Source organism: Patagioenas fasciata, chromosome 11, assembly GCF_037038585.1.
Source record: "Patagioenas fasciata isolate bPatFas1 chromosome 11, bPatFas1.hap1, whole genome shotgun sequence".
In the NCBI taxonomy this organism is placed as follows: Eukaryota; Metazoa; Chordata; class Aves; order Columbiformes; family Columbidae; genus Patagioenas; species Patagioenas fasciata.
The window spans coordinates 25357750-25383569 of record NC_092530.1 but is presented as its reverse complement, the minus strand read 5'-3'; the positions used below and the strand labels follow the sequence as shown (position 1 = coordinate 25383569).

General features: G+C 41.6%; 1 protein-coding gene across 2 annotated transcripts in view; it reads left to right on the top strand.

Moving 5' to 3' along the window:
• Positions 1 to 25820, top strand: part of AMMECR1 (AMMECR nuclear protein 1) — a 90100-nt gene that overhangs the window by 31305 nt on the left and 32975 nt on the right. The window contains exon 3 of one of the 2 annotated variants that reach the window (XM_065846572.2): positions 24714 to 24824. The exons of the other annotated variant lie outside the window; for it this stretch is intronic. Coding sequence (XP_065702644.2) covers positions 24714 to 24824 — 111 coding nt within the window. The remainder of the gene's footprint in view (positions 1 to 24713; positions 24825 to 25820) is intronic. 2 annotated transcript variants of the gene reach the window in all.

Below are 25820 nucleotides of genomic sequence, written 5' to 3'. Positions count from 1 at the left end.
GCTTGGTCGTGGCTAAAGATGACCACCTGTCATAAAACACAAAACACAGCAACAAAACACGCAGACAGGGAAGTGTTCTCCCGTGTCTGTGTGTCTGTCTGACTTCATCCTGGCTTTCATGTGTATGTCGTGTGGTTTTGTTATAAGCTTCAGTATTTTCTTCTGGCTTAACACAGTCTATAGTGTTGAATATGAAATGCTGGAATATAAAGTGGTGGTTCTTTCAGAGTGGCGTTCTGGCATTGATTTTTTAAAAATACAGTGCAGTGCAAAAATGTGTATTTTGGCTGGCATTAGTGGTGCTCAGTGGGGAATGCCCAGCATATTTGAAAGCAGGACTGGTGAATGCATCTCGGTACGGCAGAGGAGGAAAAGGGATAAAGCTGTGTGGCTTCAGAAAGAACTTACCTGTGCCAGGAGGTTTGTAATCTGATACAACTGGTGAATGGGGAAGATATTACTGTGACAAACTCCAAATTAGGTTAACTGTCATCTGAGGACTCTTTCCTTCATAAACTCATTTTAGTGAGCTGTTCTTATGTCCAAATGAAGTAGTTTCTTTTCGTATGGGAGATCACATCAGAGACAGTCTTAAGGATGGACCCTGTTTGTTTCTTTACGTAAAAGCGGTCACCACGAGGTTTTACTAGATGCTCTGATTCACTGCAGTACTAGTTGTGCAGAATTGTTCTCATACCCCTGGCAGGTGAGGAGGAGTCGGCAGCCGCCTCTCCCTGTGACATCAGTCCAGTCGCTCATTTTTATTGCCTCCTTCGTTTGAGTTACATTCATATTTTTGCGATGTTTTCTTTTACTCTGTCTCGTACTGAAGATACCTTCCTGATAAGATTTCTGTGGATTTTGCGAATTCAAATTTTGACATTGTTTTTGATGTTATGTATTCCTGTTTAACCTGTCTGCCTCTGAGAAAAATGTGGTTTTGGTCTGGATTTGAATTACTTCACATGTACATTTAACTCTAATATTCTTTGCTGGAAATTATTGCAAAGTTAATGATTTAAGAATACAAATGTTCTATTTAGAGTCACTAAAAGAGTGCAAAGCTCTGCCTGTTCTTCAGCTGTGAGTTAAACATGTTGTTTCTGATGACACCTTTGTAATTGTAATGTCATTTGACATTGAATGCTAAAGCAAAAGAGATCTACCATTGGTGCTTTTTTGTCGTATCTATTAAGAAACAAGTAGGTATCATCTCTAAGTGTATGGACAGTTCTGTTATCAAACCCGAAACATCCTTTTAACTGCCCATCTCCAGATAGTTGAGAAGCAAGAGATAAAAGCTCAGGAGTCTGGGCTGGCTCAGCTCACTTGGTTTACAGATCTGGGCTGTGACTACTCAGTGAATGAAATGTATTTATCTAGTCTGTAGTTTTTGGTTCTCTCAAGTCTCCTGCCATATTTAATGGAGCAAACTCAGTATCCCAAGCTGTCTATTTGTACATTAAATACTTGTTTACAGTTAACCGTGTGTTTTCCATAGCATCAAATTATTGTCTTCAGAAGCAGAAGTGTGGTATGCTGACACAGAACTTGTGTGAGCCATATACTGGTGGTTTCTGTGGTAAAGGTCTCTATGGAAGGCAGGAAAGATGCAAATTATTTAAAAATAATAGTAGACTTGTCAGAGTTTAGCCAATACAGAAACTGTTGCTAGGCTGGAGGCCACAACAAGTCCAGTCAGGCCCTGACCCTCATTAGCAAAGCATTATGAAAATGCTTGACCTTTTTTATGATGTTTATGCTCCTGCAGTGTGGGGTATTATATTGGTACTCAGTTTAGCATTGCAAAGCTTGCATTTGAATAACAAGACAGGGCAGCTCTGCTGCAGTTAATTCACATGTTCTCAAAAGCATGTCCTTAATAACAAAGCGTTAGGGAGTGCAATAGCTGTAAAATGGAATGTAGCTGTTAAGTTGGTCCTGGTGCTGCATTCAGATAGCATATAGTGAATGATTTGAACTTGGATTGAAACGCTCTGGAGATTTGCTGGCTGTCAGTGCTGTGGTGTGTGCTGATGCTGGTGTGAAGAACAGCAGGTATCTCCTGGGCTACTCGTATGACCCTTCAAAAAGCCCAGCATTTTCGTAACTGGCATCTTGGCAAAAGGGGTTGATGTGAAGGGCTTCATTTCTTCCATGGGGTACCCCCCTGCTCGCAGTGGCCATAAACATTTATTTGGTGAGATATTTGTTGCTTTTGTCTCTTCCCTCCTGCTGTCCCCTGATGGACTGCACGGATGTTTCTGTACCTTGTAGGATATGCCTTAGATGTTTGTGACCTGACTGGGCTTTGACAGCTTCCTGGAAGGCAGAGCTTGTTGCGAGTACGTGGATATTGCTTTGCCACACGGAGTACTTGCAGCCAAGGTTATTAAAGTGCTAATTTCATGGGAATGACATCTTACGGAACGCAGAACAGCTCTGCTGAGTTGTGGCAAGGTTACTGGGACAGCAGCGGTGTGGAGATGTGTGTGTCTTCCCACAGCAGTCGTGTTTTCCTGGGTGACAGGGAGATGAGAAGAGCTGGGCTGCTCTGGAGGATCACAACGCACCCGAGAGGTGCACAGTTCGATTGGTGTGTATGTATACGTGTGTATACATACTAGTGCATGTGTCCACGTATGTTTGTGTATATAGGAAGGGAAAGACAAAGGGACACAAATTAGCTGATTAAACTAGATGCCAGTACTACCAGAAGAATGAAAGGATATAAAATGACTGTGAAGAAGTTTTATATTTAGAGCATAAGGTTTCTACTTACTGGAGCAGTGTGGCTTTATAGTAACCTTTAGTAGGATTAGTGAGGGCAAGCAGTACAAGTAGTTTAGATGGATCTTGATCACTTTATGATGAGAAATCCATGATGCATGGACTCTGGTAGTGAGTTCATTGGAGTGGATTTGGGCTTTAGGCATCAGTGTGGGTTTTTACACCTCTTCATGGTCCTGCCTGTGCAAGGGGGACTGATGGGTGGCAATAATCCTGGTCCCTTAATGGCTCCTGCTTTGGTAGTGTGTTCTAGATTGAGAAATCTGCTGGTGATGAAGTTTTCAAGAATGAAAACATTAGTTTTGCTGTCGAAAGTCTCCAGTTATCAGGCTATTGTGACAAAGCATTATTCTCTGTATCATCTTAGTGTCAATTTATTTCTAGCCTTAAAATTCCTCTTTTTCTTTTTTTTTTAATTGACACTTGCAGATGTTGGCAAACTGTTCATGGCCTTGTACAGCCAGAGTAGTTAGTAATGATCCACAGATAATTCTGACATAGAAGTTCAGTGCTGTCAGTAATAGCTTCTGTGTCTGGATATGGGGATAGGTCTCTTAAACCGTGTCACTGCTTTGCTTTGCTTTTTTCTTTTAAAGGAAAGATTGTTATTGGAGAATAATGATAATAGATGAAGTTTATTATCTTCTCTCTGAGGACTGTTAGATGAACTCGCTATGGGCAGCTCCCCATAGAAAGTGGAATGATTTATTTTTGAGCAGATTATTTTCCGTGTGGGCTCAGAGATGCCCAAGTTGGCCGTGACCTGTTTGGGTCTGGCAGCATTACTAACTTACTAAGTGGGGTTTGTTTTCTAATAAACTGGTTTGCTTTGGCAAAGAAACTTTCACTGTTCTTTCCATCCTGCTTTTGGCTTCAATAAGATTTATGTGTTTCTAGAGGTAGAGATGAATAGAGGCAATGGTCAATAACAGAGTTCCGTGGAGGTAATGCATTCGGAGAATGGTGTGTGTATATATAAATTTTTCACTGAATTGGAGCTGAGCCATAACTCAGTGATAGTTCATGTTGAACAGGGAATTGGGATATTGCTTTTCTTAACACAGTACCTTTGCTGTTAATAAGAAGGTTGCCAAAATAAAACCCAAGGAAATGACAATTCAAATGGCAAACCAAGTATTTGTTAAGCAGTAAATTTTTTGAAATAGTGATACTGGTGACTTTACTGCTTGATTTCAGCCAGCTAACAAAATGGATTTTGATTTGCGGAGCAATCCATGATGGCAAAGAAATGGAGCAGTTTAGGAGCACAGGTTCTGTAAAGGGGTATCAGGGAGTGAACTGACAGGTCACCCTGGGGTGTCTGGAGAAGTCAGGGCCCCGACATTTACTGCGAGATGACAGAAAACTTCAAACTGATGGGGTTTGAAATTGTGGTATGTGAACAACTCTTAAACAAAGCTGGGTTTTGATGGGTTTTCTGTTGTGTGGGGCGAGGCTGGGTTGTTTTTGTGCGTGTTTGTTTGTGTGGCATGTGTTTGTTTCTTTAAAAACCCACAAACAAACAAAACCCAAGCCAAACCAGCAAAGTGAGATAGTAAGGTGATTATAGCTTCCACAGCTGATAACATGATAATGTTTATTGATGTTTTTGCATGATGGTTCTTCTGTTTCCCCTCATTCCAGTTGAGGTTTCCCCAGGGAGTGGCAGCCTCTAAGGAGCTGAAACTGGAACCGATGCTGAGTTTGGCGTCACCCCATGAGGTGACCTGAGGTGAGACGCACTGCCTCCTGCTCACGTGTATGGTGCTGTACCTGAACAAGGCCACGGATGTAAATCCACGCTTCAGTTAAAAGCCCTTTACCATCATCAGTGTGTTGATTTTAAAAATAGTAGGATGATTGAATCTCTAGTCTTCTCAAATAAAGATACGTATTCAGTGGTTTGGCCTTTAGAAACTTCATTGACTAACCAGTATACGGATTTAATAACAACAAAATAATATCGCCCTTTAGGTCAGTGATTTGGTCCACAGAAGTCTTATTTCAGTTAATTACCAGAATAACGATTGAATTATGGTTGTGTGGGATCTGCTGATGGATAGTGAGTTGTTGGGGTCCTTTTGGTGGTATACCAAATAGCTATCTTTGACAAAACTAGCAATTTTATTCGACGAATTTTTGTGACGGAGTTGTAGCATACAGTATGTATAGAGAACTCTGGCGCTACTTTTGAAAGGCTATGTATAGTTTGTGTAGTTGTAGTTTTGTGTTAGAGAGCTTCAGAAATGCTGTGTAATTTGCAAAGTTAATTTGAAAATGTAGTCAGCTTTCTGCTTTCATAAAATAGTATCTATCTAGTGAAGCAAAACAAACCAAAACATGGACGCACAGGTTTTAATGCATCAGGATTAAAATGCACCCTGGTTATTTTCCGGTGTTGCCAGGCTGATGAGATGGGTTTTGAAGTTGAGTTTTGACATTCAAAGGGCTCTTAGTGAAGGTGTTCTGTACATCGTTAGCAGAGACTGTTTGTATCACGTGTGGTGTTTGAGAGAATATGTAATTTTAGAACGAAATGTCTAAGCTTTGTTGTGGAAACATTGTCATCTCTCTGCCTGAGGTTAATTCTGGGTCTTCCACAATTTTGTTTTCCTTTAGTATTGTTAGTGTTGAGTAGCTGACTGTCTTACGCGAGGCACTTGAATGACATTATAGAACTGGACTGTAGTTTCACAATGTGACTTCACTCATGTACTGAATGTATTGCAGACACAATTAATGGTGCGGCAATAGTCTCCTGGTTTGGGGAAGCGATGTGAGTTCAATGCAACTTTAGGGTGAGACTGCGTGTCCGTGACACACGCATCCAGCTCGTGTGTGTGCCCCACACCCCCACTTGTGGGACTTGCATTGATCAGGGGATGCTTGCTGTGCTGTTTCTGCTTGATAAGTCAGCAGCAGATACTCTGCTGCTTTTTGTTACATTATATTTTTCGCTGAGTTGTAGGAGTGTTTTTGCTGAGTCTTCCGGCACGCTGAACGCTGGAGCTGGCCAAAGGGATCGGGTCTTCTGTGCACTCTGGGAAGAGATGGGACCCTTGCAACCAGCCATTATTGATTTTGGGCTGCCAAGAACTGCAGTTTAAGTTGCTTTGACCTGGATTTGTTTTCTGCTCTGAGAATATAATCGCTCTCCTGTTGAGACCAGTAGCCTGCTATTGTCTCTAGCAGTGCTAAAAGTACCAGTGGAGAGAAATACTTGAGTTTCAACCTGATTTTTTTCTTGTGGGCTCACCTCAATGACTTTTTCCAGCTTTTGACACCATCGGTGGGTAGATTGGTGCCTGCGAGTACATCCAGAAGCTGTGGAAGGAAAAGCAACCGCATATGACAAACTTGCTTTTGTGTATCTGCTGTTTGCAGTGTTGCCTGTTGTTTGCCCTACATCCAATTCCCCAGTCACCAGAACAAAGCTTACAGGCTGGAATATAAGCCTAAACAAGGTTATGGGAATTTTTTTTCCCCTCCTGAGTTCCTCTAGGTGTGTCTTGGTGCTTTTAAGCACGTAGTTGAAAACATTGCAATGTACAGGAAACCTGTGCATTGCAGTTTTAAGGTGGTGAAGTCTGCCGGGAACCCGCAGTGTGTAGCAGAGGAACGTGAGGCTGTCACACAGTCTTGAGCCCCTTTTGGGTGGCTGAAGATTACACTTACAAGTTTTTTCCAGAATAATCCTGATTGATCCCTTCTGTAAGACTATCCGGTGTTCAACCCACATATTCAGCGGATCCAACAGCTCACTCCCCACGTTCAGAGGGCTCTGTAAGCTGGTACCAGCTGGGGGAAGAATTGTGCTCCTGGTAGGATTTCCTTTGACAGGAGACAGACCATGGTTGTCCATGTGCCCAGTGATCTGACCCGCTGTTACTTTGCAGGGATGGAAATCACATTTGTTTCTCTGTAGCACCAGTCTCTGCCGGGTGTTTTGTGCTCACCAGGTTGCACTGACAGCCTGTTGCCCATCAGGGACTGGTTTGGACCTGTGCTGTAAATGCCCAGTCTGGGTGAACGGTGTCTAACTTGTGCGTTCAGCCTAATGCTTCGTCTGTACTTCATTCCAACTGACCTAGTCCCTCTCTCCTATAGACTATAAAGATAGGTGTGCAAGTCTTCCCCAGCTGCTTCACCAGTAGAGACTGGGAACAGTGGTGAGTGAGCTTTTTCAGCTTGGGCTGAAAGAGATCCCACTGGTTTTTCTAGTTGGTTTCCTGCTTTTGATGTAGTTGAGTAACTTTGCAAGGTGCTACCCAAATATTTTTGTTCTATATTTGCTGTTTACTTTTCTCCTACCCTGTTGCTTTATAATCTCTTCTGTTGTCATGAGGCGAGTTTGCTGCTCTTCCAAGCTGACCTGTCTGATGCCCTCCTTAACTTCCCCACTCAGTCATGCAGGATGGAGGCTTTGGTTGCCGGGGCTCAGATATTATTTTGACTACTTTTGTTTTCTCTTCTAAGGTGGTGAATGTTTTACCTCTGTTTGTGTTTTATTCTTTGTTTTTTAATACAGAATTTTGTCTTTTGGGGGGGTTGGTGGTTTTATGTTTAACAGCCTCCAAGCTGTTGCAATCTTTTTGCTTTTTGCATTGATATTTTTAGGGTTATGTTTGTCTGAGTTTCTTTGAGGGGAAGTGGGTCGGGAGGATTATGAATTACTTCAGGATTTTTACACTTAAAATTCATTATCCATGTGCCAAATATTTTTATGGCCTGCTGTATTCAACTACAATGCTGAAATATAATTGCATTGCACACACAGAGTGGCTTTCCCTTTAACTGGGTGTTCTGTACCACTGAAAACCACACCAAAATGACTTATTTTCATGTAGGTCATAGAAGGAGTTGTTACTTGGGGGGGGAAATTCTCCCATGTCATTCTGATGAGACACAGGGTCCACTTTATATCATGGGATTTTAGTTACCCACTGTTCTTACCTTTCCTAAATTTGCAACTTTATAATCTCCCTGAACTGCTAGTGCGGTTGGTGCTACATCTTTATTACTTGATTATGCAACTTCTACCATAAGAAGTTCATTGGCTTTCTCTTCCCCTGTAATAGTTTATGCCATTAGATGTTATGTGTCTTTCGCGTGCAGTGCCATTCCCCACCTGCCTGTTGTCGTTCCTGTTGGAATTGCGGATTAAGCTGGTAGCCTCTGAGCATCACACTGTACTGATTTGTCCTCCTTCCACCAAGTCTTGGAGATGCTTCTGACTTTAAAGGTGTCAGGTGAGGCCAAGCATTTGGGCTTCCCATGGGCTACTTGTGAAGTTTCTAGCAGTAGTCTGGAAGTGTTGGGAAGTTCTAGAACTCGGGGTAACATGCCGGTCTGACTGATTCCGATGTGACTAATGTCCGTGCCTGACAAGTTCGTCCTGTTCCCATCATGTCTGAATCCTTTCCCTCTGTATCACCTGCTTCCCTCTCAGACCTCGTGTGTGGAACTGGAAGCATTTCAGAAAATAACTCTGTGAAAATCCTGAATTTAAGTCTTCTTCAGTGACTTGAGCTTACTCTCCAGAGCACCCAACCTGTGTTTTCATACACCGCGGTGTATCCACTGCTGTTTTCTCTGCTGAATCACCACGCAGTCAGTGTGGCTGCGCTGTGTGGTTGCTGCCTTTGCATCTGCTGGGCGATGTGCCAGCTGCTGGTCAGGTGCCACTGGTACAGCTGTGTGTCAGTGAAGTCATCCCGGTCCCCTAGTGCTCCTTCCTCATCTTCAGGTCTGTCTGCTCCAACAAGGATCAACAAGATGCAGTATTATCAACTGGAGGGTGAATTGTGCCTAAGATATTTGCTCTGACCCAATTATGACCACAGGAAAGCTTGAGATGGCAAAAGAGACAATGAGGCACGGATAAGAAAACAAGTAGCCGATACGAAAATGCCTTTTTTCCGTGGCATTGCTAGTTGTTGATTATAAATCTGCAGTGATGTTCATACGGGGTGGTGTTTTGTGGTTGGTTGGTTTGTTTGTTTTTAAACTTTTTAGATTTGTTCCCTTGTAATGAAAGCATAACCCTAAACTTGTCAGTCTTCAATGTAAGTGCATTTTTTGGATGAGAAATTACTGTATTGGAGTTGGCATTTCTGTATCTGTGTGAACTTGTGTTTGATAAGAGACAGTGAAAGAACTGATGTCCCAGATGATGATCCACTGTATGTTGTCTCCCAGGGGTGGCCAATGGCAGATACTGCTGCAAGAACGTAAGAACAGGGGCAGCTTGTGAAGATGCTGCTGTATCCTCCAGTAATTCCCTATACTGGAGCTGGGGCCTTTATGTTTATTGCTTGTCTAGCTGTATGGCTAGTGACAGCATGTAGTAACCAGTAACTTGCTCAGAAAACGCCTGAGAATAACCAAGGTTTGTCTGCTGTGTAAAAATAATTAGAGCCTCAAGTAGAGACCCTGGCTGTATGTATAACTGCCTCAGTCTGCCACTCACTGCCATTTATCCCTCTTCCAAAGGAAATGGTGACGGGTCATCTGGCCTGTCCTGCCACACTTCTCTGTTGCCTAAATGCCAAGTGCTTTTCTTGTTCCAAGGCCAGCGTGATTATATTTACATTAGGAGCAGTTTTGTGCTTTGCCTAAGTTGCTAAAGCAGCCGTGTGTCTGAAAGCTACTCTGCTTTTTCCAGCAATATAGGCTGGCCTAATAAAAGTAATTATCTTTTAAAATCTTAGTGCTGTTCCTTTTTGTTTAAGCTGGGCTGTGTGCATTTCTTCTCCTGGAGTGCAGATGTAAGCAGTCATCATCCTTGCCCTTTTTCACTGTCCCTTTTGCCTTTTCCCCTCTTTTTGAGCTGACGTCCCTGCATGTGCTCCTGCACAGAGAAACAAGCTTGGTCTAAGTTAAACTGGCAGAAAGGAGAGATGTTTTAACCAGAGCAGTTCCCCAGTCACGTGGGTTTGTTCCAGGCTATCTGGCTGGGGATGGGAAGGTTGGGTGAGGCTGTTTTTATTTAAGCAACAACTTGGAGCTTCACTGTTCCTCAGCCATCTCTGGAGTCAATTGTGATTTAAGGGCTGGAAAGATATTGAGAGATCATCTTGTTCATCTGAAGGCCTGATATCTCTGTATTTTATATCTGTGCAGACTGACACATGTCTGTCTGTCTTACGAGTATACAGTCTCGGTAGCAGACATTGCTTTCAAACCAGAACTCCTTGATTTTGAATTATCTTTATCAGTCTTAAAAGTGCTGTCTTTAGTATGTCTTCTCTGTGACAAAAATATCAATTCCATTTGGCTCTAGTGCCAGTACTGTATTTAGTTTGCCTTTGAACCGTTGTCTCATTGGTTAAATTACACGGCTAGTTCTATACAAATAGTGCAATCTAGAGTGCATTGATTCAACAGCAATTCTTGTGATCCAAAAGATTAATTCATTCCAGCTGTAGCGTTAGTGAAGTCTGAATTAGAGGACAAATTCATATTCTGCTGAGGCTTGTTTTTTAACTTGTCTTGCAACATTATCATAAGCTTTTTAAAACCAGTACTGAAGTAATAGAATGTTTATGACATTTTCAAAGTTACGCATTTTAAAAAATATTTCAGTGTTCTCTAATGTAATTGTTACTCCATAGTTCCCAGTCTTTCAGGTCTCTTGCAAGCTTCTATTACGCAGTGGAACTTTAGAACACGTAGTTTAACGTGAAGAAGGATCAATGATATTTAAAGGAATAGTTCTGAATGAATTGCAGCCTCTCCTGTCAGCTGACACCTTGGCATAGAAGTTTTGTAACATGTTACTGCTATTAAAAAAGCGTGTGTAGTTCCAGTTTCTTATCTTTCTTTAAATACTTCTCGTTCCTTTGAACTAATTTCCACTTCAGCAGAAAACTCCTTTATGTTCCTTTCTCACAGGCTTGGAAGATTTTCATTTATTGGCATAACTTTTTCGTTCAGCTGTTTGTGTGCCTGTAGGTGCTCATGTCTTAGCATGCGTTGTGCATTTGGCAACTAGCAAAAGGCATTTTAAAGGTCCAAATGGATGCCTTGATGACTGTATATCTGGTGTCTTGTATGTATAAAGTGTGCGAATTTCATTAAGTTGCATACATTTCTGCCTGCTTCCACTCGTTCATCTGATATTTTGGAAGAGCAATGTGTTTCGCAGTTAGCTGAAATTCATTAAAACGTAGCTTATGATTCGTTTGTCGCATGAGAATCCCAGTTATAGCTCTAATAAAATTTTGTGTGATCTTTTAATAGCTACTGCTTTTCACTGGTGTCTTGATTAACTGCTTCGGGTAATATTTCAGCAGAACAACAAGAACAAAATTATGAAAATCCCTTTTGCTAATGGTTGCTGGCAGTTCGCATAAAACTGTCAAATAATCAGAAGGAAGGATTCAGTCTCTTTGTTGGCAATGAGAACAGACCTTCTTTTAAGGCAGCCTGTGTAGACTCCGAAGGTAGGAGTTGTGTGTGAAGCTGCTGTCTGAAATCTATGCAAAACAATATTCTCTGGCTCTTGGTTTGTAGTTAATATGCAACAATGATGTGTGAGCAGGGAATCGCTCGCTCTCTTAGAAGAATGGAAATGATGCTGTAGCACCGAACTTCCAGACTTTCAGTGCCTAGAGAAAGGTTTTCGCTGTCAGCTTTGAAAACTGATTTAACGCCTGAACCGTCCTGCTGGTGATGGAAGGGGAAACGTGACACTGGTGCCTCCAGACCAGTGATCGCTGCGTTCTTGCTGGTGACTTCCAAGGAAAGATTTTGGATGTGGTGTTTTTAAAATATTTGGGTTTGGATATATTTTACTTCATGGAATTTTAGGAAAGGGTTCTACTGAATCCTTTCAGTGCATTGATTGCTATTCAAAGGAAGATGCTTTCACTGGAAGTATTTTGTATCAATTCCAGTTTGTAAGTAGAATGATCATAGACTATATGTGAGCTCTTTGGTACTGAAATGGTTTCAATTTTGATTTGCACAGCTTCTGATTGTATGTTTTTAAGGTGACTGTTGCATCCTTTCAAATGTTTTTCTTTGACGTTAGTATATCTAATTCAAGACTATTTGGTCTTCCCTTAGAGGAGATTGTGTAGTGTTGCTGCGTTCGGATAAGTAGTGCCAGTCCTTTTGAGTGCTTTGTAATTTGAACACTTGATAATTGGAACATGCTTGTTAATCTGACTACACTTGAACATGGGGTACATGGGTTTTGAGCTCATCTGTAGATATGGGAGCAGCATGTGGTTTTAAGTTGCTCCCTTTCTTAGAATGAAAATGGGGTGGGGAGGTTGTGGCCGGGACCTGGCTGGTTCAAAACACTTGAAATGTAGCCAGAGTTACTTGATGCAAACTATTTATTGGATCAAATACAGTATTTTCCTGTTTCCTGCTACAAAAGGGAACATGGAATCATTTTATGTCTTCTGGGGTATGAGAAAGGTAGGAATAGCCAGGGAGAAAATACTGGCTTTGCTTTCATAGGATTTGTGAATGGTTTTTGTTAACAAACCGATAATTTCAATGTATAATCTGAAGTTAGTTTGAGTTAATTAAAAGGAGTATTATGTATGACTAATACTAAAGGTATTGGGAAACAAAATTGTATTTCTTAGAGATATTTAAATATGCCTCATAGAAAGTCATAGTCAGGTGAGTGCAAACTCCGTAGTTTATAATCTGTAATAACACCGTATTGATTTATCAACTTCATAAAGTCTGATTTTTCTGCTCTGTTTCATAATCGTGCAATTAGGGAAATATAATTCGCTTAAGTAGGTCAGAGCATAAATGTGAACAGTTTTATAATGTAAATATACATATTGTTATATAGTTTTAATAAATGTTAATGTTATGGTGTCTTAATAACCTAGAATATGTTGACACTCGTTCTTGGTTGCTTTTGACATTAAAGCATAGAGGTACAGTCCTTACCCTGGATGTGTTTAATAAACACGTGTTCTATCCTGAGAGACTGAGCATTGTGTTGATAACAGGAGTTAAGTCTTCATGTTTGCATTCCAAAAATCAAAATCCACTTTCTCAGAACTTTATACTGGCTTTTTGGGAACATACTGAATACTCCAGAGGTTTTAATCAAAATGAGGTTTCAAGAATTTATGGAAGCAAATAGTGACCCGTTTAGGGAGAAAGGCCGCAGCCCTCAATGACTTGTAATGGGCATGTGGTGTGCAATATCTTGAGTATTACTTTATTTTCCCTCCTTTTGAAAAGCTGGTCACAAAGAGACCTAGATTAAGTATGAAAAAGATGAAGGGAGATCAGAAATTGAAAAGGAGATGGGAAGGGAAACAAAAGATAAAAACCACATGAAATACAGAAATGAGCACAATGCATGGAAGAATGAATTTTGGGGTGTAATGAGTGCAGAGTCTGATGGAGGCAGGAATAGACACTTGAGCTGTCAGTTCCCAAATAAACAACTGGTTTTTAAATTTGTGTCTACCGAGGTTATTTAGCATAGAGGACACAAGTGCCCTACTATTTGCCATAAGGAGCTGTGTGCAGATGGGCTTCTGTGGCTTCTCCATCTGGAAACCTGTGGGTTGGATGGCTCCCCTTCTTGGTAAGAAACGAGAGCCGGGGAACCCAAACTCACACCTGCTTTCATCACCTTTACCTTGAGCAGTGTCCACAGTGCCTCTTACTGCTCTATTTCTGTAGTGTTCATTGAACAAATTGTGATTTTTTGGTCATATATTCCCATTCTGTAACAGCTTGTCACGTCTCAAATTGTGTGAGGCTGGCAGTGCCGATCAGAGGGGTGTTATATGGTAGTGGCTTTGTTATAAAAGGGTGTCCGGTTCAGCAATTCCTGATCTAGTGCTTAAGAAGAGCCAGAATCAGCTAGGCTGAGGGCAGAGCCATCCTATCTGCTCTCGCACGGCTGGCGCTGGGCAGCTCCGATAAGCTGAGCGGGGTCTGTCTGCAACTGCATCGCTCCCTCCAGCCCTGTGCCCAGAGCCTCCGAGCCACCTTGTGTGGAAAGAATAGAAAACAATAAGCCTTTTAAAAGAATTAAAGCTGATTGTTTATTGTCTTCAGTGACTTTTGGTGTGGAAATAGATTTTGGTTTTGAGGAGCACGTTTGTGTGTTTACTTCGCTGGCCAGGGCTTGGATAGGATTAGCAAAAGTTTACAAGATAGACGGCTAAACCGACTAGTGAGAGGTAAATATGGAAGAGCAGGGGATCATGGTGTGCATGATCACAGAAAGTGCTGTGATAATACCCTGGTGAGGAGCCTTGGCATCCCAATTGCTGTGCTGTAAAGAGGATGTGACCCCTTGTCCTGTTCTGCTAGTTCCTTTTTACTTTGTTAGCTTTTATTATTTTAGACTACCAGACCCATTCTACTTGTTGTTCAGAGGAAGATGAAAAAGCTCTTCTCTTTCCCCACTGTTCCCTCATTTCCCCGGTCTTCCGGAGGAACTATGAATTTTCCATTTTACTTCTCCTTCCTTTTTTCTTCCTTATCTCCCAAATCATGTCCTCCCCTCTCTCTTTTGTGTGGGTGGCAGCTTTGTGCCACTGTTCTTCATCATTGCAGGGAATATTTTAAATTTGGAATGACTAATGGTTTCTGTGTTGCATGCGTGATTCTGACAAGAAATAGTAAACGTGAGGGCCGTGTTCATGCTGCCGTTGCTAAGATGAGCGGCCAAGGTGGTGGAATAACCTTGTGATCCTGCATTGGCTAATACTCGGGTCATACTTGGAAAGCTGTCTCTGCAGCTGTATGGGTGAAATAGTTTTAAGGTTTGATTTTTAAAAATTATTCTTAAAAAATATATATATATATAAAATTAAAAAAATTCTTAATTTAAAAATATGGCCGTGCCTGTACCCTCACTTAAACTTGATCTTAATGTCTTGGAAACACAACTGGCTTTCGTGGCTGAGGTACAACCCCAGGGATTGATGTTTTGGAGATACCTGATTCTAGATGACGTAATTTAACTTAATGATTTAAGAGCTCTCCAGATGTATGAACCTGCTATCTGCTGATTGAGATATAAACCAGCTGGGTGATCTTGGAGCTTGTGGCGACAAGAAGTGCGGCTGGGACGTGTTGGAGTGCTGTAATGTGAAGCAGAACGAGCTGATGAACCGGTGTGTCTCCTTGGCCGGGTTTGCACACTCCGCGGTGTGACAGATCAACCCCTCACACAAACCCAATCTGTACCCAGCTGAGGTCGTCATTGTGGGAATTTGAGGAAGAGGACGGTGCCATTTCAGATGTTGTTTCTCAAAAGTGCAGTTCAGTCCTGCTACAGATCCTTCTGGTTGGTTTCAAACACTCTTGTGGGCTGGCAGCACTGTCTTTGAGTATAAAAGGGGGTAGAAGCGCTTTTGTCCTGAGCTGTGATTCTCTCCTTGTGTAGAATGTAACTTTACTGTGGATTGTGTTTCTCTGAGGAACTGTAAACATTCACATCTTTTTTTAGCAGTGCTAAATAAGCCTACATAACCAACTTGTGTGATTTCTGAGTAGTTCTGGATCTTGTTACATGTAAATATTTATTTTAGCAAAGTGAACAGCGAACTTAAGAACATATGTCATAGAAACTCAATTTGTTTCACAAAGTTTATGGATTGTCTTGTGGGAGTTGGAGGGAGAGGTGCAAGAGAACCACTTTGTAAATACAACCTAGTGCCGAACTGAGTGTCCTACCCGAAAAGTTGTCATCCTCGCCTTATAAATTGTTACTTTCACCTTCTCTTTTCTGGAATGCTGCCCATACTGCATCAGCTCATAATCTCGTATACAAGAACAGCAGCCCCACTCCTGCGGTTGAATGAACAACCACATCATCTGGCTGTATTTCTGAAGTTATGTCCATTTTTAAATGATTTTTAATATCTTGAATGCAATCTTAATTAAGGTGTCGTAGGTTCACTTTAGAAAATGACCTACGAGTAAGCAGTCTTCTTATTTTTAACCCCGATTATGTTGTTGTTTAAACTAGATTTTCTTAAAATAGTAGCTGCTTTCTGACCTTCCTTAAGATTAGCTGCTTAGATAAGCAGAACTTGCAAACAAACTCACACCTAGCAGCTCAGGCTTTGGTTGTGAGGCCTGTAGCCATTTCAGGAAAACTACCACATATACCAAGTCTGTTATATCAGTAAAGAAAGAAATCTCTAAATGCTTGTTTCTGAAATACGGTATTTGCAAGAGTTGCTCGTTTGATTTAGTCCTAAGAATGACTGAAAGAATATGCTGTGCCCTCGGAAGTATTTAATAACTTTTTCAGGAATTATGTAGTATTTGAATAGAAAACTTGAAGCTCTTGCTTCCAGCTTCTAAAGCCAGTAGATTGTGGTGATTGTCTTTGGATCATCATCTATTGGCATCATCGACTAAATGTGCTGAAGGACTAATGCAATATAAAGTGGTTTTAAGAATCTCAGCATATCTCCCACAAGGAAGAACATTATCACAGAATAAATTTCCTGCTGTTTGGGGTAATCTGTGTCATTTTCAGACGTACTCCAGTCTTTATGAATGTTGCTAGATGAAGTCATTATCCCAGTATATGGGGGGGCAGTTTGTGTATATGTGTGTAATTGAACACAGGCAGGGTAATGTATTTCAGACACTTAGTAGCTAATTCTTTTTCTGATTGTGTAAAAGTAGTCAAGCAAGTAGTGCTTTTTAAATCATGTCCAAATGTGTTAAGTGGAACCGTAGTGGGGAAACTAGCTTTTTGTTTCCATCTAGGCTAACTAGGCTGAAGGACTAAAGTTTCTAAGGTGAGCTAATACTAGAAAAAAATATATATATTTACCCTACCCCCAAAAGGCTCTTTATATTGCCTTTCAGAATAGGAGGACTACCATCCATGTGCTGCTTCACATTTTCACTTCAGAGCCCACTTTGAACTTGTAGATAAGTTGCTGAAGAAACCGCCTTCTCTTCTTGATTCAGAAAGGGCTCCCACACTCAAATGTTGAATGGCACCTTGAACCTCACTGGAACTGTGCATCTTCCACTCCTGGAAGCAATCAAATGAATGTTTTCTGATCTTTAGGATCTGGTTCATGTTATGTATCTCTTTTTCTCAGTTTGTGTAATGCTGCTACACAGAAGGCAGCGTGCAGAAGTGTGAGATGAATGTGGTTTCTATCAGATTTTTTCCCAGTCCTGGAGGTTTATAGTGACAACTGTCTCTTCCCCAGTTTAACAGCCAGTTTTGTGTGTGAATTGTCCCTTTGTTCTCTAACATTGCATCATACCAAATCAGAAAGCGGATCTGCAGTAAACATCAGGAGGCCATTTGGTCTCCTCTCCTGTTAAAGGGCAGATTCAAATACATTTACAGTATTGCTGGCAGTGCCCTGGTTTTGGAGGCGTTTGAGGAGACGCTGGTGATGGTGATGTTCGTCCTCCCAGGCACACAGTCCCACCATTCATATTTCTTACCATTGGGATTTTTTTAAATCGCACATTTTACAGTTTGTGTCCCCCCCAAGTCTCTCGAGCCAAGTAACTGGCCAAGAGTTTCCATGTCTTTCTCTTTCTTCTCACACGATAGTTGTTTTTCCTTTATAATCATGAATATCCATCTCTCATGTTGCAAACTGATTGTCTTCGTTTTGCCTCTTTCTTGTGCTTTGTTGTTTTTTCTGTCTGTCTTTTCAATAACTGGATTTATTTCCGATTTCTCCAGGTGGATCTGTTACTGTGAGCGTTACTCTTTGTTTGCATTTGTGTCCATTTCCTGTGAGGAAATTTCCTTTCCTGTGCGGAGCTACTGACTTTTGCTTCATTTTCTTGCTTTTGTTGTCTTCCAGAAAAATCTTATGCATTAATTAATGTCTACATTTATCTAATTCCATCTTTATAAAGTGGGAATACGGGGGTGGTGGTGGTGTCATTCTCCCTTATTCCTCTTTGGAGATTCACAATCGCTTGTCTTGACTTTCTTGTGTTTTACCAGCTTTTTTTCCAGAACATATCTGTTCAACTAAAATGTCCTTGCACCACGTTGTGTGCTCGTACAACTGTTGCAGAAAAGCACTCACCAGATTTGTTGTTGTTGACCAGCTCCATAGTATCATCCATCAAGTTTCCCTTTTCATCACAAACTAGAAGACTTTCAACATATCTGCCTCCATCCTGCACCTCGGTGCGTAGATGCCCCTGATAAAGCCATCGGTGTACGTGTTCGCGCCTCCTTCGTTACTGAGCTGTGTTCTCTTGTATTGAGTAATGTGTATTAGCTCACTGAATTGTGACATCTGGAAGTGCCGCAGCCTGGAGTTTACCGAAGTTAGCGGGAGGCTGAGCTCCACGCGGCTTGGTAAGGCTGGCATTGCACGTTGCTCTGAGGATAAGCTGTAATTTCTCTTTATCCAGATGCTTCTAGTTTGAGACAGTATGGCGTGAGGTTTTAACATTATTCAAAGGTGTACAATGATCCCAAATAAGATAAAGCTTTATGTCAAGAAGTATAAATGTTTGTATTTCTAGAATGTAGGAACAACAGCTCATTCACCTGTGTAAAACAAGAAAATAAGAACTGCTGTTGGTGCTGTGCTTGTTTGAAGTCCTTTCTGGGCGCGTTGTGCCTTGGAAATCCTCAGGAGCACTCGGGTCTTCTGAAGGGATGAGTGTGCGACTTTTCCCAGTGTCTGATCCTGCAGCCCCGGGTGTCGGGTGACATTAGGGCTGTAGAGACTTTCTTTCCGTCTCTGGATATAAAAGATGGTAGGTTAAATAACTATAATTAAGAGGTATGTCTAAATATAATTTTATCTATCAGTTCATCAAGTTTAAGCCTTTTCAAAGTCCTACAAGTTTGTTTACTACTTAGAAGCCTTGAAGTGAAACCAAGAAAGTTCTCTCTCATCTTATGAAAGCAGAGGAATATTCCTGGTTTGTTACCCATCCTTCCCCTGTTCTTCCCACCTTCCTCCCCTTTCTCTTCTTCCCTATCCATCACAAGGAAGAGAAACTGCTTCTGACGGTACCAGAAAAACACAAATATATTCATAGTTCTTGCCTTCTCCCCCTCGCCCCAGCTTAAAGAACCCCCACACTTTATAATTAAATATGCTGATGAATAAAAGGCAGCTTGTATCCAGTGCTACTTTACATTAAGATATTTTTACCAATGCTTTCTCCATGATGTCAGTGTAAGTTGTGGGGCTGCTGACTCTTACTGCGATAGCTCATTACTAAGGTAGCTTGCACGCTTTTGCTTTCAGTCTAAATATTTTCAGTAATGTATAGCAAGCAGGTCGATAATTGTTTTAGGTGACTTTTGATTGTAAAGGTTTAATAAGAAACATGCTTAAGGCACTGGTAAGCATGGTGTATGAGTGTTTTGATACTTTCTGCCAATGTTAATATAGGTTTATATCTCGTGACCTTCATGTTAAGTGCTCCGGCTCTCCAGAAGTTGTAACAGATAAATGCTCCAGTAAAGTACAGGGCTGTCCTAGTTTCTTCATTAATGAAAATGGTGTAATAGGAGCTGAAGTGACTTGCGGGGCAGCGCTCTGATCGGGTGACCCGTGCTTCAGCCACACGTTTGCTGGCCAGCCATTAAGGTCAGTGGTCAGGGTGTTGGACACATGCGTGTATCGCAGCAGCCTGTCAAGGAGACAGACTATGTATGTATATATGTATGTATGCCCCTTTTGACGACAGCGATTGTATCTAAGGCAGCAGTATTAAACTCTTACTGTGTTGCAACTGTCTCTTTAATTTGGTTTTGCAACTGAGCATAGGGAAAAACAATAGACGTGATCAGCTGGTTTTTGTGGAGTAGTGCCTGACAACCTCTATGGCAAATAACCGAAACAATTGCCTACTATTTAGGTTAGAGCTGGGCAAGACTTTTCCATAAACGGCAGTGACTGGGTGGAAAATTTATAGTCTTCAGGTTGCTTGGAAATATTTTTTCAGTGTCTGGCTCACAAACAAATGAAAAATCACAAAATACAGGCCCTTATGAAAGAAGAATGATTAAGGTGTTTACAGATGCTTCTGGGGATTTGGATTTGGTCCCTTCTTCTGCTTCTGTACAGTTTGAAACACGTCGTACACACTCTGCTCTGCATGGTTAGTGGGAGAATGATACCTGTGAGATGTGGTGGAGACATCCCAGGCCAGGCTGGAGGGGGCTCTGAGCAACCTGAGCTGGTGAAAATGTCCCTGCTATGGCAGGTGGGATGCTGGGGGGGCTGGGAAGGTCCCTTCAACCCAAACCATTCTGTGATTTACCACCAGCTTTCAGGAACTGAGTGTTTGGGATGTTCTGTTGTTGTTAACACTACCAGCAGAGTCTGTCAGAGGTTCCTGGCTCCACGATGAGAAGCTGGATAACCCGTCAGACAAGCAAATTTCCAAGTCTCTTGGTTCAAGAGGGCTCATTCCCAAGCTTGGAGCTGCTTTCCTGTTTAATAAGATGCTTCACCCTAAACTGAGTAAGAGAACTATCTGAAGCTGATTGTTAGAGGCCCTCCCAGGGAAGCTCAGCACCTGCTTTGGTGAATTTAAAAAACAAACAAAACAAAACCAAACAAAAGAAACAGAAAAATGCCAACCAACCAAACCCACCTTAGCTTTCATACTACATCGAGAGGGAGCCAGGGTCAGAAAGCTGCACGCGTTCCACCCCGATCCGCTCTCCCGCTCCTGTGGGATGCGTGGGTTCAAACTTCTTAGGCAAAAAGAGGGCTCGTCTGCAGCCTGCGATGTGTATCTGCGTTCTTGCTGTATGTCGTTGGACTCCTAGCATCGCATCTGCTGCCTCTTCTGCTTTTTACTGAAGATTTTATCTTCTCTTCTGTTTTCTTTCAAGTGCCTGGAGGTATAAACTTTCGTTTTAGATCTAACAATGTGTTGTTCAAAAAAATCCTTCCTTTTTATTCTAAGAAAAACAGATAACGGATGAAGATCAGGATTCTTTTTCAGGTTGAAAATGTACCTATTTACTTAGCTGTTCTTGACGTGGATATCTGTGCAGTTTGGCACTTAGCCTCAGATCTCAGATTTGCAGTTATGTTAGATGGCAAGTTTATTTGTGGCTTATTGGCTTTAATAGACAAGAGAAGCATTGCAGGCTTGGAGAATAGAGGCAAGCAGCTGAAACCAAGGATGCCAATAAAAAGCAGAAGAGCATCACTAGAAATAAACCAATTCTTTGCATAGCTTGTCTAGGTTCTATGAGTTTTCTATTGTCTTTGCTTAGCGTAAGACTAGAAATGCTCTGTAAAATTCTGAATGGCGGACTTGGACTTTATATTAGGGTGCAAGAATTAATCCTAAAATGTAGCAGTCAGTGTTTGTAGTTCAGAGATGGAAGCATTAATGCAGGTGTGAGACCCACCTCTGTAATTCCACAGATGGTTGTGGACACTGATGTTCAAGAAGGTGAATTTAAACTGGAAAAAGCTGCAGAGAAGAGCTGTCATGGTCAGACTGGAAAGATCCTCTTTGAGCGGAAACTGAACGAACACAACCCATTTACCTCAGCAAAGTGAGGTCTGGAGAGGCTTGTGAATTCTTTCTATAAATACTTTGGGGAATAATAACCGGGAGGGGAAAAAGAACTATTTAAACCAGAGGACAATGTTGGCACGGGAATGGCTGGGTACAAGCTGGCTGGGAAAACATTTCAGCAGGAAATCGGAACTTTTCCAGAGGTTTTGAACTTCAGTGAAGTTTTGAGGCACCTTCTATCTTTTCATTGGGGGGAATGGTGTCCCCATTATTTTGAGTAATTTTTAAGATGAAGGATGTGGATTGCTTATGAGGAGAACTACAGAATATAATTATTCCTTATGATAGCAGCAACTGTTTCAGCTTTATTTTTGAGAGTCAGAATCCTCTTGGGTCACTGACTGCCCTGAACCTTTGATCCCTGTGACGCTTTGACATCATGTGTGATGGTAATTAAGAAAAGTAATTCTGTTCAGCAGGCTTATATCTTCTGTGTAGACACGCTGACACCTTCAGTGACTCCTGGGGAACAGAGAGGCAAATGTGGGGGAATACAGAAGCTGGAAGAACATCTTTAGGCAGATTTGGTGCTGTATGGCATGGCTGGATACCAGTGGTGGTTCATTTAGCCAATAGATAGAGGTTTAAATTCTGTCTTGACGGTATGTTTGTACATAACCTTTACTTTTTTTCTATCAGTACTCATTGACAAGGACCTTCAAAGCATATGCAAAAGTTTCACTAATCTGTTTGACATTCAGCAACGGTCTTTGGATGTTTTCTTCCGTTGTCCTTTTAAAGTAGCAGTAATGATGCATCCTAGAAGGAATTCAGTTTTGATGAGAAAGTAAATGTGTATATGCATCCCTGAATTATAGCCCTCCACTAAGTGTATTACAGCTAATAAATCTCATCATCCAAATATAAAGGTCAAGAGTATAATCCTGGAGTCCAATTTGAATCATAGTCAGGCTTGTTTTTGTGCAAGGAGAGAGAGTGTTGTCAGTGCCATTGCGATCTAATCATTTTGTTGATAACATTTAGGGGAACTGGGATACCTTTCATGAAAATGTTAGTAAAATACCACTTGCTGCATTCTACTAAATGTTAGGTAATAGTCTCTTCTGGCTTTATGCTCTTCAGTTTTTATCGAACAACAAAAAAGGGAGATGGGAGGGTAGGGCAAAAAGAAATAAAAGGATATCCAAAAGAAAGATATGGCTTCAGCTTCCTCTTCTATTCATCATCATTGAAAGAAGCAACTTGGCCAGTTCAGTGAAATGAGGGGGAACATGCTCAGGTTTGGGAAGGTTTGGAGTGGTGGGGGCGCCGCTGCAGAGGCTGTGGAGCATCCTTCTGCTGTCACAGGGGGAACGTCCTGTGCCACAGCAGGCAAAGCGAACGGGCTGCAAGGAGACAAGGAACAGGGGCTCTTCCTTGAGAATCCAACCCTCCCCGCATACCTATGTATGTTATATGCATGATATATGCACCCGCACAGCTACATCCACCTCTGTTACGCTGTGCACTGATCCATGCAGTTGTGCAGTGGCTCAGCTGCTCGTACAATAAAGCTCTTGGCCTTAGTACATTTGAAGAGTCTTTAACGTAGCTAGAAAGGGAGGTTCACAGAACACAAACTTGCAGGTTGTATTTTTACTGAGCCTTCAGGCATGGTTATCAAAGGTTGTCTTGCAGTGGAGCATCGTTAATCTTACAGTGCGCTGTTGTAAATCTGCTCATTATTTGCAGCTGATAGTAGTAACAGAGGAAAATTATTACTTTTTTAATGCAACCACCTTAGCTTGACATTTTGTGAATTTTTGACTGCATCTGTGTTTCTGGATCTCCTTCCCTCCTTAAAGTCACCATCCCTGGAGGGGTTTAAAAGGCATTTAGTCGAGGTTCTCAGGGACATGGTTTAGTGCTGGAGTAGGTCAAGTTATGGTTGGACTCAATGATCCCGAGGGTTTCTCTTCCAACTGAAATGATTCTGATTCTCTGTGGTAATAATGTTTGCTTTGTAATGTCCCACTTCTCAGGTGCTGGCCTGGGGTGGGTGACCGCATCTTAGACATCTCAATCATCATAGCAACGGCTATGGACTATATAGTACAGACACTATGAAAAAAACCCCAAGACCAATGCAGCGTGACGGTTTGTCCGTGTGTCCACAGCTGCAGGTAACAACGCCTGGTCCCAGAGCTTTGTGGAGGAACCATTGTGCTTCCTCCAGTGCCCGTGTGGCGCTTGCAGGTGCGTTAAAGGGCAGAGATGCACCTTGCCAGCTGCAGAGCAACGTGGCTGTGGTCTGCATCCCAAGAATCATCCGTATTTATATCTGAAGGGCCTATGACTTTCTGCGAAAATGAGCACCAGATATGTTTTGGGATTTAACAAGGAGCTGCTCCCTGTTTGGGTGGCGTGGGGCTGCTTGTTCTGCAGAAAAGTGCACCTATTGGTGATGAAGAATACCCCGTGTCAAGTTCTTTTACTAAAATGCCTTTTATTAAATTATTATTATTAATTAAACCCAACAGTAAGGCAAAGTGCACTGTTGTCTGTGTCATCCACTTTGATTTGTCTAATTTCTGGAAAAATAGTAGATTTTAGATGCTTTTTCTTCTCTGTATATCCCTGTTCATCTGAGGAATATAAATGTTTGTTAGAACTGAGAGTACTGGGTATCCAGGAGCCACGTGCACTCCCTTGAGAAATTCAAGTTCGTGTAGTTTTCTGTTTCTTGTGTGTTGATGCGATGCCCTCAAACTGCAGGGAAAACCTTGGTCCCCAAAAGCTGTACGGTTTGTCTCTTCTTGTTAACTTAGCATATAGATTGGCACAAAGCTGTTTGGTAGAAGCATTTCTTTGTCACACTCGTATAACTGAGACATGTTCAACTTACTAGAGATTTTGTTCCGCTCCTGGACGTTTTTGAGGTTCTTGATTCATGGGGAAAATATCCTTGCCCCAGGCAGTTCTTTAAGTTTGGAGAGTGTTCCTAAATTGTCTTGTCTTCCAAGGGTTTCTGATAGTTCCTTGTCAGCAAGTGTTAAGGATCAAAGTGTTTGTGTTCTAGTGGAGGGGTGGCCGGTGTGACGGGTGTTTTTCCCTTCTGTAAAGGGTTGCTTACATACAGATGTCTGAGGCTTTTCCTATTTATAGGAGAAGGTTAATGGGTAACATTGAGGGACACTGAGCACGTCATATATTACCAAGCAGTTTAAATCTGTCCATTAACTATTCCATTAATCTTATTTTCTATTATATCACATGAGCCACATTTCTAGTACAGCCAAAACAATCACAAAGGACATTTCTAAATACTGCGGCCTGCTAGATACAGTTATTCTAGAGATTTGGCCCCCTCTGCCCGAAATGGAAGGGCACTGTTGCTGAAATTTCCCACCGACTGTCAATATTGCTTCTGTGATCATGTCTTTTTTTCTTCCCTAACACAGCCCACTGTTTGTAACGTGGAAGATTGGTCGAGATAAACGATTGCGTGGATGCATAGGTACTTTTTCCGCCATGAACCTGCATTCAGGACTCAGGGAGTACACACTTACTAGGTAAGATTTTGGTTTTTGGAGCCTTGACTTACATATTTTGCTAGCGTACTGAGGAGGTGATAGGTGTGCTTGGGCTGTGCCACTGCTCATCAACCAAAACCTGGATCTCCTTTTGATACCAAGTGTATTGCCTGGTTATTTGACTCCTGGTGTCAGTCGTGAGGCTGTGGTCTCAGTTAAAAACCATAACTTGAGCAGTTTTTCTTTGTATTGGTCTGCAAAACTACTCTCCAATAGCTTATTGTAACTGACTATTATAGTATTTTCTCCAGTGTTCAGGCAAATTTTAACCGTAATAGTTAATGTCAGAGCAGAAGACGAAAAAGTCAGATTTGGGGATTATCCTATTCACACTTCTAAAACAGCAGGTATTCTCACCTCTTCTCCATCAGGTGCTTCCAATCAGCTGCAGTTAATTTAATGCTACAAATTTCCATTACATGTTACTCTTCAGATACATCCCAGCCCCTGAGTGGGAAGCTTCTGGATGAGGGAGGTAAGTGATGATAATCCTTCACTCCCTGGCAGCATAATCCTTCATTTTTTTGATCTACACCTAAATTCATTCACCTTAATATTGTTCCATTTCCTTTGCATAGAGTGAAAACTAATAAGTTTATCAGTAGAGCTAGTAGCAAGCTTTCTACTTGCTTTTTCTAAGAGTTTTCTTAAGTTTATTTGCTAAAGAATCAATGGAATGTTGTTGTTCCACTCAGTTACAATAGATTGTTTATAGTGCTTTAAAATAGGAACTACATTCTGGCATGTGTAGACATCTAAAATTGTCATCACTTACAATAATTGGTGCCTCCAGATCACTCCAGATTTGAGGCTTTCCTCCATTAAAGGATCTTCCTCTTTGCTGTTAAAACTGCTTGTCAGTCCCAGTATTAAATCATGTTAAAATGGGACATGTTCCTTCTTACATGTCTTCCAAGTTTGTTTCATGCTTCTCTGCTCAGCTTGAAGGAATCAACTGCTCATCTCCTGGAGCCC